This window comes from Pinus tabuliformis, chromosome 7 (assembly GCF_031772625.1).
Source record: "Pinus tabuliformis cultivar Carrire ecotype Pingquan chromosome 7, CPIR1, whole genome shotgun sequence".
Taxonomy (NCBI): Eukaryota; Viridiplantae; Streptophyta; class Pinopsida; order Pinales; family Pinaceae; genus Pinus; species Pinus tabuliformis.
Window position 1 is genome coordinate 238,756,354 of NC_142293.1, and position 14,071 is coordinate 238,770,424.

Genomic DNA, 14,071 nt, shown 5'->3' on the forward strand with positions numbered 1-14,071 from the left:
AACTTCTAACAAAAAAAATCTGAAAAAAAGATGGAAAACTGGACCTTTCGCTCGTTGAATGCCCCAAGCCAGCTAATCCTTCTGAAAGTTGTTCTGCAGGCTATGCCAATTTACCAGATTTCGTGCCAAGCCATCCCAAAGACAGCAAGCCAAAAGCTGGTCACCATGTTCAAAAAATTCCTATGGCAGGGCACCAACAAATCCAGAAAGTGGGCCTTAATTTCTTGGGAGTGGCTAAGTCGGCTCCCCAAAGATGGCAGTTTAGGGCTACGAGACCCCTTCGTCCTCAACCAAGTCATGGGTGCAAAGCTCTGGTGGAGGTGGACTCAGGGAGGCCCTGACCTGTGGAAGGTGATATGGAAAAGAAAATACGATGCGGCAGGGGAACCCGAAGGAAGACTGAGAAGTGACACGGAGATTAGAGGTTCCGCGATTTGGAACCTGGCGAGGGGCAACAAAGACCTGATAAGAAATCACAGCTTTTGGGAAATACGAGTCGGGGACAAGGCCAGGTTCTGGGAGGAATCATGGCAGCAACGCGAAAGACTCATCCAAAAGGACAACCTTCACGTCATCCACGCTTTCACGTCCCAGGCTGAGGCAACAACCGTCGGCAATTTCTGGAAACCAGACGAAGAAGGATATTGGCGCAATTGGAAACAGAAAGAGGATTGGGAAGGGGCCCCAGAAACTGACAGATGGAGCGAGTATTACACAGAGATGGCATCTCGTAAGGTAGCAAGGAAAACAGGATCCGACATTCTTAGATGGGGTAAACGAATTCAAGGCAATTTCTCAATAGCAGAAGCCTACTACCAAAAAGTCAATCAAAATCAACAGCCGGAAATCAAACAATGGAAAAATCTTTGGAAAATCAAACACTGGCCGAAAGTTTCATTCTTTGTTTGGACTTTACTACACAGCAGAGCGCTTACCTGGGACCAGATGCAGAGGAAAGGGCGTCAAGGTCCATCCCGCTGCGCACTCTGCAACTCCCAAGAAGAGACAATGGAACATTTGATGAACCGTTGCCCAGTCAGCAATTCCCTGTGGGAAAGTCACTTCAGATTGTTTGAGCGCCGCCACAGAAATTACAGGAACATTGTAAACACCATAACAAACTGGCCGAAAAAACCTTACCAAAATCTGGTGGTCAATCGTGCATGGCTCCTTTCTGTCGGATTCCTGCTCTGGAACATCTGGAAAGCACGAAATAGGGCAATCTTCAAAGCGGAATCCAGAACCCCAACAGCCATATGGGAACAAACCACCAGGAACATACGTGAAACAATCCTAATGGAAAGCTGGAAAGAAGAAGACTGGTAGGCGTCGCAAATGGAGGAGGCAATCCTGAAAAAACTTGAGGTAAACCAGAGTATGCTAAATGGGTGTGTCAAAGGATCAGACCGGCCCAGGGAAGTGGCGGAAAGCAACCAGTATCGCCACCCCCCGCAGGGATTCATTAAGCTTAATTTCGATGGCGCCGCAAAACATAACCCGGGAGAGGCTGGCATTGGGGGAGTTTTCAGAGATGCTGGGGGCAAAACTCTACGAACCTTTGCGATGGACTGCGGGGAAGCCTCAAATAACGAAGCCGAACTGCATGCCTTGAAACGTGGCCTAGAAATTTCTCTACGGGCTAATTTCAAGTGACTCCAAATTGAGGGGGACTCGAAGTTGGTGGTCGACATGGTCAGGAAGCTATAGCAGCAACAACCAGCGGACAAAATCAGCAAGAGCTGGAGAACGACATGGCTTGTGGGAGAAATCGGGAAGCTCCTACCTAAAATCAACTACCTAATTCCTTCTCACATTAGACATTCCGGAAACAAACCGGCGGACTGGCTCGCGAACTAGGGTAGTCGGAACAGAGGCAAAGAGATCGACAGTGAAGGTCTGTCTCAACTGCTCCCGGAGGAGCGAGCCAGCCTCCAACAATTGCTAGACGTCGACAAAGGTGGTAAAGACAGGCCCGAGGTGAACGGCCAGGATCAGGCGGCACGCAGCAGCTGTGGGGAAAGATCACAACGGATGGGAATAGACAGCACATCCGTGGGAAAGGACGACAGTCATCGGAATGATAGACTCGGGCAGATGACGGGGCAAGGTAGGACAGGTCGCGGAAACGGAGGAGAAGCGAGCCACGATACACCACCAAGGAAGGATCTGGAGTTAGCTTGGGAAGTCGGGATAAATGACAGAGGTAGGATGACAGGTGGCACAAGGAGTACAGAACAGTTATGGCAGGAGCAGCCGGGAGCATATTGGAGTAATGACGAATAAAGCAGGGCAGTCAAGTCACGCCCCATCCCGAGGTAGGGATCCAGGGCTGTCAGTCAGAAAATTAAATGGCCAAGTGGAGGCCCGGTTGGCAGGACAACGGGTTGATAACAAACATATGCCTGAGGGGACAGAGGGAATGCTCATTCAGTTAAGTAAGAACCATGAAAAAAAACGGAAAGGTGACAATGCGACCCTGTGACCTGGCCCCTTCTCAGGCTCCGGCAAGAAAAGGTGGTATGTATTCTATCATCCCTGTCCTCCAGGCGTTATGTTAGCTAGCAACTACGTTATCCTTGTTCGACCAGAAATGTTCCACCCCAGTGAGTAGACTATCAGTAGTAGAACTGATAGTGGCCTTCCCGGCACTCGGTCGAATCTCCTCTTCCTCTCCCGAGCAGGGGAGGCTTTGCATGGCGCTAGTTCTAGTTCTTATTCAGAGAGATGGGAGGCGAGGGGGGCTTTGTTGAGTCTCGCCGTGCCCCAAGATTGGTACCGCAGCCCCGACCTTTTCTGTTCGAGGGTGCAGAGCACCAGCCATGCTGAAGCCGGGCTGGCTAGCGAGCGGATTATGACAGCGTCTCACCTCAATAGCTCTGACTTGTGGTTTTTTGTTGTGATAGGTAGACAAGCTCATACAATTTCAAAGCCCCAGGCCCGTGGCAAGATGGCACCGAGGAAGGCTAAACCTGCAAAGAATCGGGACGAGGGCACCAGTAGCCAACCGAGCAAAAGGGGCAGGAAGCCAGACTTTGAAAAGACCATGCACACGATAAACGCGTACATGGCTGGGATCCCTCTGGAGATCCGCTCCCAAATCAATGGGTGGGAGCGTGAGCTGCGGGATATCAGTGATAACAAAGAAATCCCCCGTGAAGACTGGGAGGATCTGATCCCGGACCCAGGAACTACAAGAGGCAGAAACTCCCTGTTCAATAAAACGCTTCAGCAGTACTGGATAATGAAGCATGTGGTTGGCCGGGCTATGGAGGTGAATCAGGTCGTCCGCGAAGAGGAGGACGAGGAACGCAAGCAGGCAGAGGAGCAACTCAAAAGCCAGCTGGCGAAAGAAGCGGATAATATCAAGACCACTCTCCTGAACGAGATCGCGGTCGTCCAAGTCCAGGCAGCAAGAAACCATCTGCTGCTGAAGAACATGGAACAAACGTTGCTGGACCTAAAATGGGCCATGGAGCAGAAGCAGCTGAAGCCTGGCACCAGCGCCTCAACGCCTGCCCCGGTCAACTCGTCGGACGAGGACTAGCTGAGCTGAGTCTTTTCTTTTTGTTTTAAATGTTGATAAATCAGAACTGTGTCTGGTTGTGTCCTGTAGTTAGCTTAGTCAGTAATAGGCAAAAACATGGTTATGACAGGAAAAAGGAGCAAAACATTTTCAAATTTTGGTCAGGCTTCAAAGCCGAAAGGTGGCAGTCTGGTTTCCTGTGGGCAGACCCGCCGCCTGAACTTTAGTATGTTGTAATTTTGTTTTGTCATCTGGAATGAAGAACGCCTAACCTTACAAAAAAAATGATAAAAAGAAAAATTAAGAATCAACCATTGAAATTTTTTTAAGGGATTAAACATAAAAATGATAATAATGTACAATACTCTATAATTTCAACATAATGTGTTGATACATAATCTCAATCAAAACCATTCTTTTAACCACCTTCTCTTAAGTGCTATATCCTAAAGCATTTAAATTAATTGTAGTATTGTACAATATTGTATCTTTAATGTTTTGGTTGTGGTATTGTACAATATTCTATCTTTTTATTTTTGGTTAAAAATAATACTTAGGTTTAAAGTATAAGGAGTAACATTTAGTTTTGGAGTGTTAGATTTGGTTTGGTGTATGAAACTAAGCACCAATATGTGTAAGGTTAGATTTAGGTTATAATATATAGTAATTTAAAAATAGAATAAGTAGAATCTCAATAACCTTAAATATCAAAGAAACTAAACTCCATTAATTACAAGTTTATAATATTTAGGTGTTTTAATAATTATTAAATGCATTAATGTTGTTATTGCCTTATTTAGTCAACCACCAAATTAGACTTCGATAATAAGGATTTCAATTCTGAATATAAGTGATGCATTTTTTTTGTCTAATGTTCAAAGATGAACGATAACAATAGCACTATCTAGACTCCAAAAAGATAATCATCATTCCATCAATTTAATCCAAGTGTGGCGTGCTATTGATGGCCTTAATCTTGCATAAATTAATCTGTTGTGGTAGTTGCGGCAGTGGTGGCACAACCAACACAAGTACGAAGTAATCACATCATTCATAAAACCAAAACATTAGAGAACTTGGTACATGTGTTAGATTTTTATTATCCATGTATAGAAGTAATAATTACAGAATAAGACATTAGCTATGAGTTACAAAGCATGGAGCAATAAGATGTTTAAAACTAGCAGTTGCCCCAAAAGGTGCAAAGAGAGGCCTGTAGGATTATTAAATTGTGATAATTTCAATGATACATGTAAATTTGATCCAATATTTTTAAATTTCAACATCTAAATATTATCAACCTTTTAAGGGGAATAAAACACCAATTAATAAAAAGAACAATTAAACTGTATTTCCACTAGTACAATGAAATTCTACTAGTCAATATAAAAATAGCACAATCAAATTGAGAATATAAGATAACTTTCTCAAATAAAGAAAAAGCTCAACTCATTTACTTAGTTAAATCAATAAATAACTCTATATATTTAATCTAAATTATTAAAATTATAAATATCAAATAATTAAAAATTATATAAGATAAAAATTTTAAATATTTAAATTTAAAACTTATATATAGTTAAATTTAAATTTGGATGTACATATTAGTGCATATGTCACAGTGTGCATCACTTTGTGATGTATAAGATTTACCATTCAAAATTCAAATGGATCTTCTTGCTAGAAAAACTTTTATTTAGATTGTGGTTTATTTTTTAATGTTTTGTTATAATGTTAGGGTTCAAGTTTTGTTCATGCTTCAATAGTATTTCACACATTTTTATTCATTTTAAATGGAATTGTTTAATTTTTCTAATTTTGTTATTTATTTAGTTAAATCTCTACTCATTCTAATTTTATTTGTTTATGATTTTATTGATTTAATTAAATATGGATTTCTAAAAGATAATTTTATTTTAAATTAATCAAAATTTTGATAAAAAAATTAACTTTAAAATTAAAATAAATATTTAAAATAAATAAATTTGAAATAAATATTTAAAATAATCATTTTTTGTTTTGTTTTGTTAAGTTTGGTAAGTCCTTTTTCATAAATTTATAAAGCAAATTTACACCACATAGATTGGCTAGGTGGCCTCAACTTGCCCAGTGGGAAACCAAGTTTGTTGGCCACCTATCCGCATTGTATGTCATCCAATAACAAAAGAGTTTCAGTCTTTCTATCCAAGCTATATAAGTCTCTGATTCATGTCCATACTCTAGATATCTACCTATACATATTCTTGCATAAGGAAATGTAAAAGCTACCCGCATATATAAACAAAACTTAACAGGGGAGATTGTCTAATCATTCTGATTAGTCGAAGCCAATTCCATTGGCGCTGGGTCTTTGGCGTTCAAACCTGGCATCTCTGTCAGCTCCAAGATACATGGGATGTGCCTCTCAATTATGTCAAGTTCGATATCCTACTTGTGCAGTTGAAACTACACTTTCTGGAATTCATGTTTATAATTCGGCATGCCTTGGACAGTGACAACCATGCCCACCAAAATCTGCTCCATAGCCTTGCCCAGTAGGCTTTTCATCAGCTAATACAGGTATAAGGTCTGTTTAAATTGGGTGATCCTGCCTCTAGTGTTTCCAGGGTCTGGGACAAGGGTCCTCCAATCCTCCATTTTCATGTCCATCTTGCTTTCCTGTTTTACTTCCTCTAGAATTTTATGAATACTTTCATCTGTGCCCTTACGGTATGCCACTACCACCTCACTGATAAGTCTTTCCAAAGGTTTCCTACCTCTGCATGCCTCAGACATGCCCGGGTCTGTATACTTTCTAGTTGCTTGGGCCCATCTTCCACAACCACGACTTTTCACAAGACGATCCATGGTTGCACTGCCCTAGTCCTGTTCATTGCAACAATTCATTAACCAGAAACAATTAAACAGGATCTAACAGTAGTCTTGCTCCCGGGTGGTATTATTACAAGTTCTCACCTCGCCTTGTTCCTCCCCTTTCCCATTGATTACATTGCCAGGGCCTTCATGGTCGTAGGTCATTTCTCCAGAGGGGGTCGATCCACTACCATCCTCAGTGGTACCCCGTCGCCCCAGTCACCTCCTCTCAACCTCAATTAGGTTAGCTGCCACTCCCCAATTACCATTTAGTAAGCATTGCCGCATGCCTTCGTTTAGCGAGCCATGGTATGCATACCCTTTCCCCTCCACCCAAGACGCAGTGAAGGTGCCCAACTCAGTCATCCCCTCATCCCTGAGCCCCATGATGTCGCCATCACCTATCCACCTATTATAGCCATTACCATTCCCTTTCCAGACTTCTCGCCCATAGTTCTCAACCTTTCCCTCTCTGTTGCGGTTTCTATCTACCACCCAGTAGCTACACTTGCATCTACAGAAGGAACCTTCTCCTACAGGTGGATAAACACACTCTCCCCGCCCAGCCTGTCTCTCTACCTTTACCCGTAAGACCTCTATAAGCAACCCTGCTCAGCCCTTTGCCTAGAATTCCCAGGGTTCCCATGCGAGACAACAAAATTTTGAAACAAAGGGAAATGGAAACAATACCAAGTGGATGCAGGATACAGACGCAAGACCATGCAAAAACCAACAGTCTCCACCCCCAATTCCTCCATCGTTCCTCAATTTCCCAGTTTTCACCCATAATTCTCCCCTTCTCCCTCCAACGAAAACCAAAACAGGTCAACATTGCGATGGATGAGAGATACCAGAGTACATACCCGTGAGCTCCTACAGTTAGATGAATTTCTTGGTGTTGTGGATGGTGTCGCAGAACCCGTTCGATGCACCAGCCTCCCCATCCATGATCGAACCAAACTACAACACCCAACTGTCTCCCTTTTCTCCTGTTTATGCCTTCACAACCATAACCCTCGCTGCCACCTTTCCCACCTTCCTTGCATGCAATCATGCAAAGGGCCACTGCACCCATCACCTCAAGTGTGTGGGGATTGGTGGTAAGTACTCAGAGGTACCCTCCATTAAACCTCTATTTGATTTCCCAACCACTAGCTCGCACCTCGATCGGGATCAAAATAAACAAATTTGATGCTTAAAATAATGTAACTTAAAATTATTGAGGAAAAAAAAGTCAAAGGATTTTAGTCTGGTTTCATGAACAATTGTTTCTTTTTTGGTGGAGAGATAACGCACCTATGTATGGTATTTATAAAATACACAATTGTACTTGGTTTAATAGTGGAAAATGATGTTTATAAATTACTATTACTCCAAAAATTCTTATTCTAGTTTAGAAAAAACAAAACTTGTTGCCAAAAACATTTAACCCAAACTTGTGGTGATTTTTTTTTTTAAACCTAAAATCTTCAATAACAAGTACAAAATATGAGGCCAAATTTGATAGACAATAACCTAATCACTTTATTTAGAGGTAAGTTTGTTTTGTTTTTCTTAAAATCAAATCAACAGTTTAAGTAGGTTTTTTTGAAAACCTGTCATTTTAAATAGTTTTATTGGTAAATTTCTTCTTTTAAATAAAACTAACTTTTTCACATAATTACTGTATCTATGTCAATCTATTATAAATTCCAAAGATATCCAAAAATCTAACAATTAAGAAAAATCAAACAATTGACCCTCTAATAATTATTATTAAATATTCTCAAAATCTTGGATAACATAAAAATGCCGGTCAAATTTACTCCTAACACATGCGTCTCCCGTATACTGCGTAATGAAAAACGGACAGAAATAGCAGTTCGAAAAATAGTATTTTTCCGTTTATTATGTCTGCGAGTGTGTTAGATGGTCGAGGATGGTTATTTATTATATTTTATTTTAAAATTTTATTGAATCATTTAAAAAAATTTGATTCTAATATAAAAATATAATATTATTTAATTAAACTAATAAAATTAACAATTTTAACAAATAAATTTGAGACCATTTATTATATAATTTAAATAAGTTTAATATAATTTTATTCAACATAATAAAATAATAATACAATCTCATAGTTGTCACCTTTAGACACGTTGAAAATGACCCAACATCACACTTCATATACTCTCTAATATTTCTATTCAATAATCCTTAACCACATAATAAGTGAAAGAGATTAGGAGAATGCATAAGATCATCTGCAACTATATCCTTGAGAAGAAATATATCTTTATGGAGAAATACAGGTATCAAGAGGAATGTTCCAATTGGATTTGTTCTTTTGAACCAATAAAACATATATTTCATATCTAAACTTTAATTATCTTTTACAATTGTTCTTTTGAACCAATAAAACATATATTTCATATCTAAACTTTAATTATCTTTTACATTTAAAACACTACATGTTATTATATATATGCCTTGCATTTTTTTATTTTCTTAAAGTATTATTTCATATTAATAAAAGCAAACATACATAAAAATGTTTATTGCAAAACATTAACTTAGTGCATGGCATGTTAGGGTAGCATAGTCGAATGACAAAAGCCATTCGAAGTTATAAATTGTTGCTTAATTTACTTATTTTAGTGAACACAATTCATTTAATATTTGGATAATGTGATAAAGGAAATAAGGCATCCAAGTCGTGAATTGACGTCTAAGATCAGAAATCACTTAGTCTTCTGTAAAGCAAAATCTAGTTGATAACAAGGCAAGTCTACATAGTAAAAGTGTTGAATACACATTGGTTCAATGAATAAACGCATAAAAAACTTTTATTTATTAGAAAAAGGGCCTTTTTTTAATAAAAATAGAATACAATTTACGATATTAGCAAAATAATATCTCGATATCGATTTGTAAAGCATGCAAAACAGATCAATCATGAAACGTAATCATATCAATTAGACTATGTCAAATTGGAATTTAAGTAAAACGTATATGATATAAAGTAATAGATTCCACAACAATATTTTCTAATTAAAGATCAGGAAAATCATTAGTATCCATATTGATGACGGTCATTGGTTAATGAATAACATTAAAATTGATAGTAGTTAAATTTCGTTTCAAAACTTAGATGTCAATTTGTGGTTTAGATAGTTTATCACCTGTGGTGCATTTTATGTAGGACTGTTGCCTGTCAGAGGAATTTTTCAATGTTCATTTTGTTTAAGATTTGTTAGTAAGTTATAGGTAATTGACTTGCTTTGTTGTTCTAAAAATGTTGTGTTTTAAGGTTCTAATTTATAATTTATCTATAGTTTTTTGAATTAGTTATTAACAACGAATAAATGGCCCAAAGAAACAATGGTAGGAGCACAAAGAGCCAAGATATCTTAATGCTCATCCAAAATATCTTAATTTTTATTTAATATCTTTTAATGCTAGTGGATAAAACACTGGAAATTCAACAAACGCTTAGGAGATTCGAAGATGAACTAGATGTCATAGAAACGTTGTCAGAAGAGCTCTTGCGAAACATGAACAGAGCAATCAGTTCTTGATTCTGGCAACACAATCACTAGAAGTGTTAATGTCCATAAAGAATGGTTAATTAGTAAAGAAATCATTACCTATTTTTGCTATTTTTGAACCAATTTTAAAATTCAGTGTATGCTTAAGGCTATGTATTGTAATATTTTAGACAGAATTAAAGAAAAAAACATATTAGACTATTATGGATTATATACGTATGTATAAATGCAACATGTTTTATAAGTTATATTGTAATCTTTCTTATTCAATTGAGAAATTCGTTTCAACTTTGTATGACAATGATTTATTTAGATATTTATTTAAATCTTGCATGAAATATATTTTTTAGTAAAAAGAATATTGGATTGGTCGAAACTGTAAACAAAGAAAACCATGATTATAAATTCCATTAATTAATAACAATGTCACCAGAAAATGGTTAACGAAGTTGCAACCTACTACATAACCGACTTGCGATATTTTCTGAGTAGTTATAAAACTTGAAAATTTGGTAAATCAATAAAACAATGTAAGAAATGAGATTGCAAGAAATCAAAGATGACATAACATAGTACAAAAAATAGAGTTGGAACAAAATAATTCATTGAAATACATTATTTCACAATGTCATAGTAGCATTTACATTAGTAGAATAAATCACCTTATTTTCTCCAATGATTACATTGTTAATATTGTTCTCATAAGTATAGTATATTGATTAACAACGGGTAATCAAATCCCAATTATCCAGTAAAGTGAAACAACTATTAAAAAAAATGCAATTCATGAACTAGAAACTTTAAGGCAATGTTAGGATGCTTGGCAATGCAAGCAACAAGAACTGTGCTATTACAAAATTGCTTGAAAATGCAAACAAAGAAAACCATCATTGTATACGTATAACTACATTTTGATAGTTTGTTATAAATGTGCCATGTGTCTCGAAATTGGACAAGCTTTCAGTAACATCTGCGTTGTCTGCACGATATTGTTCGTACAAAATTCATTGTAGTGCAGGTAATATTCTTTCCAGTTATACACCCCTCAAAATAAATTGTATTTCGCTCTTGTCATTTTCATTTATGATGCAATTTAATCAATGGAAATAAAGAAATCAAGAGTCTTGCTTGCAAGCGATGCAATAAAGCATAGTTTATTCATAGTTCCAACACCTATAATTGGAGTACTACATTTCACACATACAATCCCAAATTGATTCATGTAGGCACTAATCATTATCAAGTATCCTTGGAAGTATTGTAAAATTGATATAGAATATAGAGGCTTAGTAACATGAAATCAAATGTATTTTTATTTCTTGTTCTATATCTATGTCTATATAAATAATATAATATAGTTTACCATGCTATTCAACTTGGCGAGAAAACCAAGTTTCTTAGATTTTCGACTTTCTTTTTTATTTTCAATGGACATATGAATGTTGATTGTGAAGTTCGGAAAAATATTTCTTGCTTTCTAACTATATTTTTTAGCAAGATTAGTGGAAAACGTTTTGTTCCAATTCTCTTTGAATTGAAGCACATGTCGAAACAAATTTATCATGTACCTGAACCTGTTACATATGCAATATTTGTAAAACAATACATGAAAACCATATAAGAAATGAAGAATAATTTTCCTTGAACATTGGAGTATATATAACTACGCATATGTAACTTCGTTTTTGATTCAATGAAAATTATTTTTCCCTGGTGAAAAAAAAACAAATGGAAAATAACTTTGTAACAATAAAACATTCTAATAAATCAAAGCTTACAGTTGCATTGTCCTGTTCTGTATTGTTGTCTTTGATTTCTAATACATATTTCATTTCTTTGTGCTTTATCTAAATTGCAATAGCAACGATTGTGCCTACTGGAAACACATCATCATTACATGACAAACATGCAATTGCAATATTTGGAAAGAATCAATACTTTGCTCAAACAGGAAAAATGTTTTCTCCACTACTTAAACTATTTAAACAAATATTTTTTTTCAAAATCACCACTGTCGTATTTATGCTTTCGAATTATTTTGAAATCTGTAATAGAAACACCAACATTTGCAATAATTTTTGACTCATGTTGTTCGACTAAATGTTTTGGCACAAGCAATGTTATTGTCATTTCCGCTATCTTATTTGTTAAGTTTGCACAAAGTATTGATTTTGTCTTATTTTCTTTGTAAAAAAATGTTCGATATGTAAGCATGACAACACCATGAAAAGTCCTTCTAGTTATATTTTTATTGATATATTCGATTAACATTGGCATAGACTCAATTTATTTTTTCCTATTCATGAGCATTGAATTGAAATAAATTAAAAAACAAAAAAAGAAAAAAGAGAAAAAAAAGAAAAAAAAGAGAAAGATAAAATATGATACTGTTGGGGAAATTATATGTGTAATAATTCCAACATTAAACTATCAATCCAAGACTCATAAGCTTCAAGGCACAAGCATAGGTAACGCAGGACCAGAGCATCTAACCTAAATTAATATCAAATTCCTATTTCTGAACTAAGTACATAATGCAAATAAACAATTTTAATCTCAATCTAAATCAATCAAACTTAATTTAAATGCAAGTAAAATTTAACTACAATGAAACCACACTGACGTGTTAACTTTGAAATGCTCAGAAGTTAATTACAAAATTAAAACTATGCTTAATGAAAGAAGAATTCATTTAACACACTTTGATGCTAATAGAAAATAGAGAATCCTATTCTAAAAGCATGCACACTAATTCTAAATCTCGGGTCTCACAAATCTACTACTTTACTTAATCATCAAAGACTAAATTATTACAATGACCATTTCAAGGCTAAATTACTTCAATTGCAATGCCAATTCAAACCTAGACTACTCCTAACTGAAATAGAAATACTTTAACAACAAGATTTAGATTACATCTAATGGAAAAATCATTCAAATCGAAATCAAAATGCTGAACTATAAGATTAAGATTGCGTCCCATGGAAAACAAATTACTCTAATCGAAATTTAAATGTTGAACTATAAGATTTGAATTGCACTCATGAAAACATTCATTAATGAAAATCACTCTACAAATCTAATCCCTATGATTGGAATGAACTACACAACTTTCTTCCAGGTGGTGGTGGGCCCTTGCCACTCCTAGAGCAAGTTAGATTAACTCAATAGAAATAAAATTCAAAACATAATCATAATACTTACAGAGAATTTAGAGATGAAACAAAATTCAATTAAGATGCAATTATTATTACAATATAGCTTCAATCTATCCTTTATTCCTTCCCTGCTTCTCTTCCTTTAACAAACTTCAAAAGCTTACAATAAAAACATGTTTGAGCCATTTATAAGATTTACAAGGTGAATTAGTCATTTTCTTCAATTTTGGAAAATTGAACAATTTTAACAAACTGCCCTAAAGATATTGACATGTATTCCTAACCATGGCGAATTTTGGAAAACGGTTTGGAGGGAACCTAAATTTTTATATTTTCAACAAAAAACTCTATTTTATTTGTCTCATTAAAATCCATATCCTCGTAAATTATTCCCAAAGTTGGATGTCTGGCTCCTTTTGCAAGATTCTAGAACTCTGGAAAACAATAATTTTTTATAAAAATTCTTCAAAGGCCCGCATATAACTTTTGGTAAAATTCGAATCTGGAGAAATTTTTTTGTATATAGATAATTTGTATATCTATATAGATATAATTTGTATATCTATCTATAAATTATTCTTCCACACGTGGATTCTATTTGTAACTAGCTTATCCGAAAAGTAATTTAACATGCATTTGTAACATGCACGCTAAAACAATCGCATGATAAAACCCTGGAAAATGCTTCTACGAATAACACAACCAAAATTAGTGGTTACAATATTCATTCTACCTTATAAATATTAAACATATGTATTAGATAGTCAATGGAGTTCGATGTGCAAGTAGGAATAATTGTAGTAAAAAGAAAATTGATAGCCAATGGATTTTGACTATGAGGCAAATGCTATAGTTTCCAATGAAGTAGGAAGTTGTTAACACATTTTGTTCATGAACAGACTACTAATAATAATCAAAATTTATCATTAGTAAACAAATTTTATTGAATGTATCTTTGTACAATGTGAATAATATTGTTCTTCAAAATTATTATTATTGTCATATGCGTA

At 35.7% G+C, this 14,071-nt stretch overlaps 1 protein-coding gene across 1 annotated transcript; it reads left to right on the top strand.

Moving 5' to 3' along the window:
* Positions 1-297: 297 nt before the first annotated feature.
* On the top strand, positions 298-1,326 carry LOC149246744 (uncharacterized). The gene has a single exon (XM_089442409.1). It carries the CDS (start codon positions 298-300, stop codon positions 1,324-1,326), a length of 1,029 nt encoding a protein of 342 aa, XP_089298535.1.
* Positions 1,327-14,071: the final 12,745 nt, after the last annotated feature.

Coding starts and splice junctions, on each gene's coding strand:
- LOC149246744 (XM_089442409.1), top strand. CDS start 298: ATGGGTGCAAAGCTCTGGTGGAGGTGGACTCAGGGAGGCCCTGACCTG.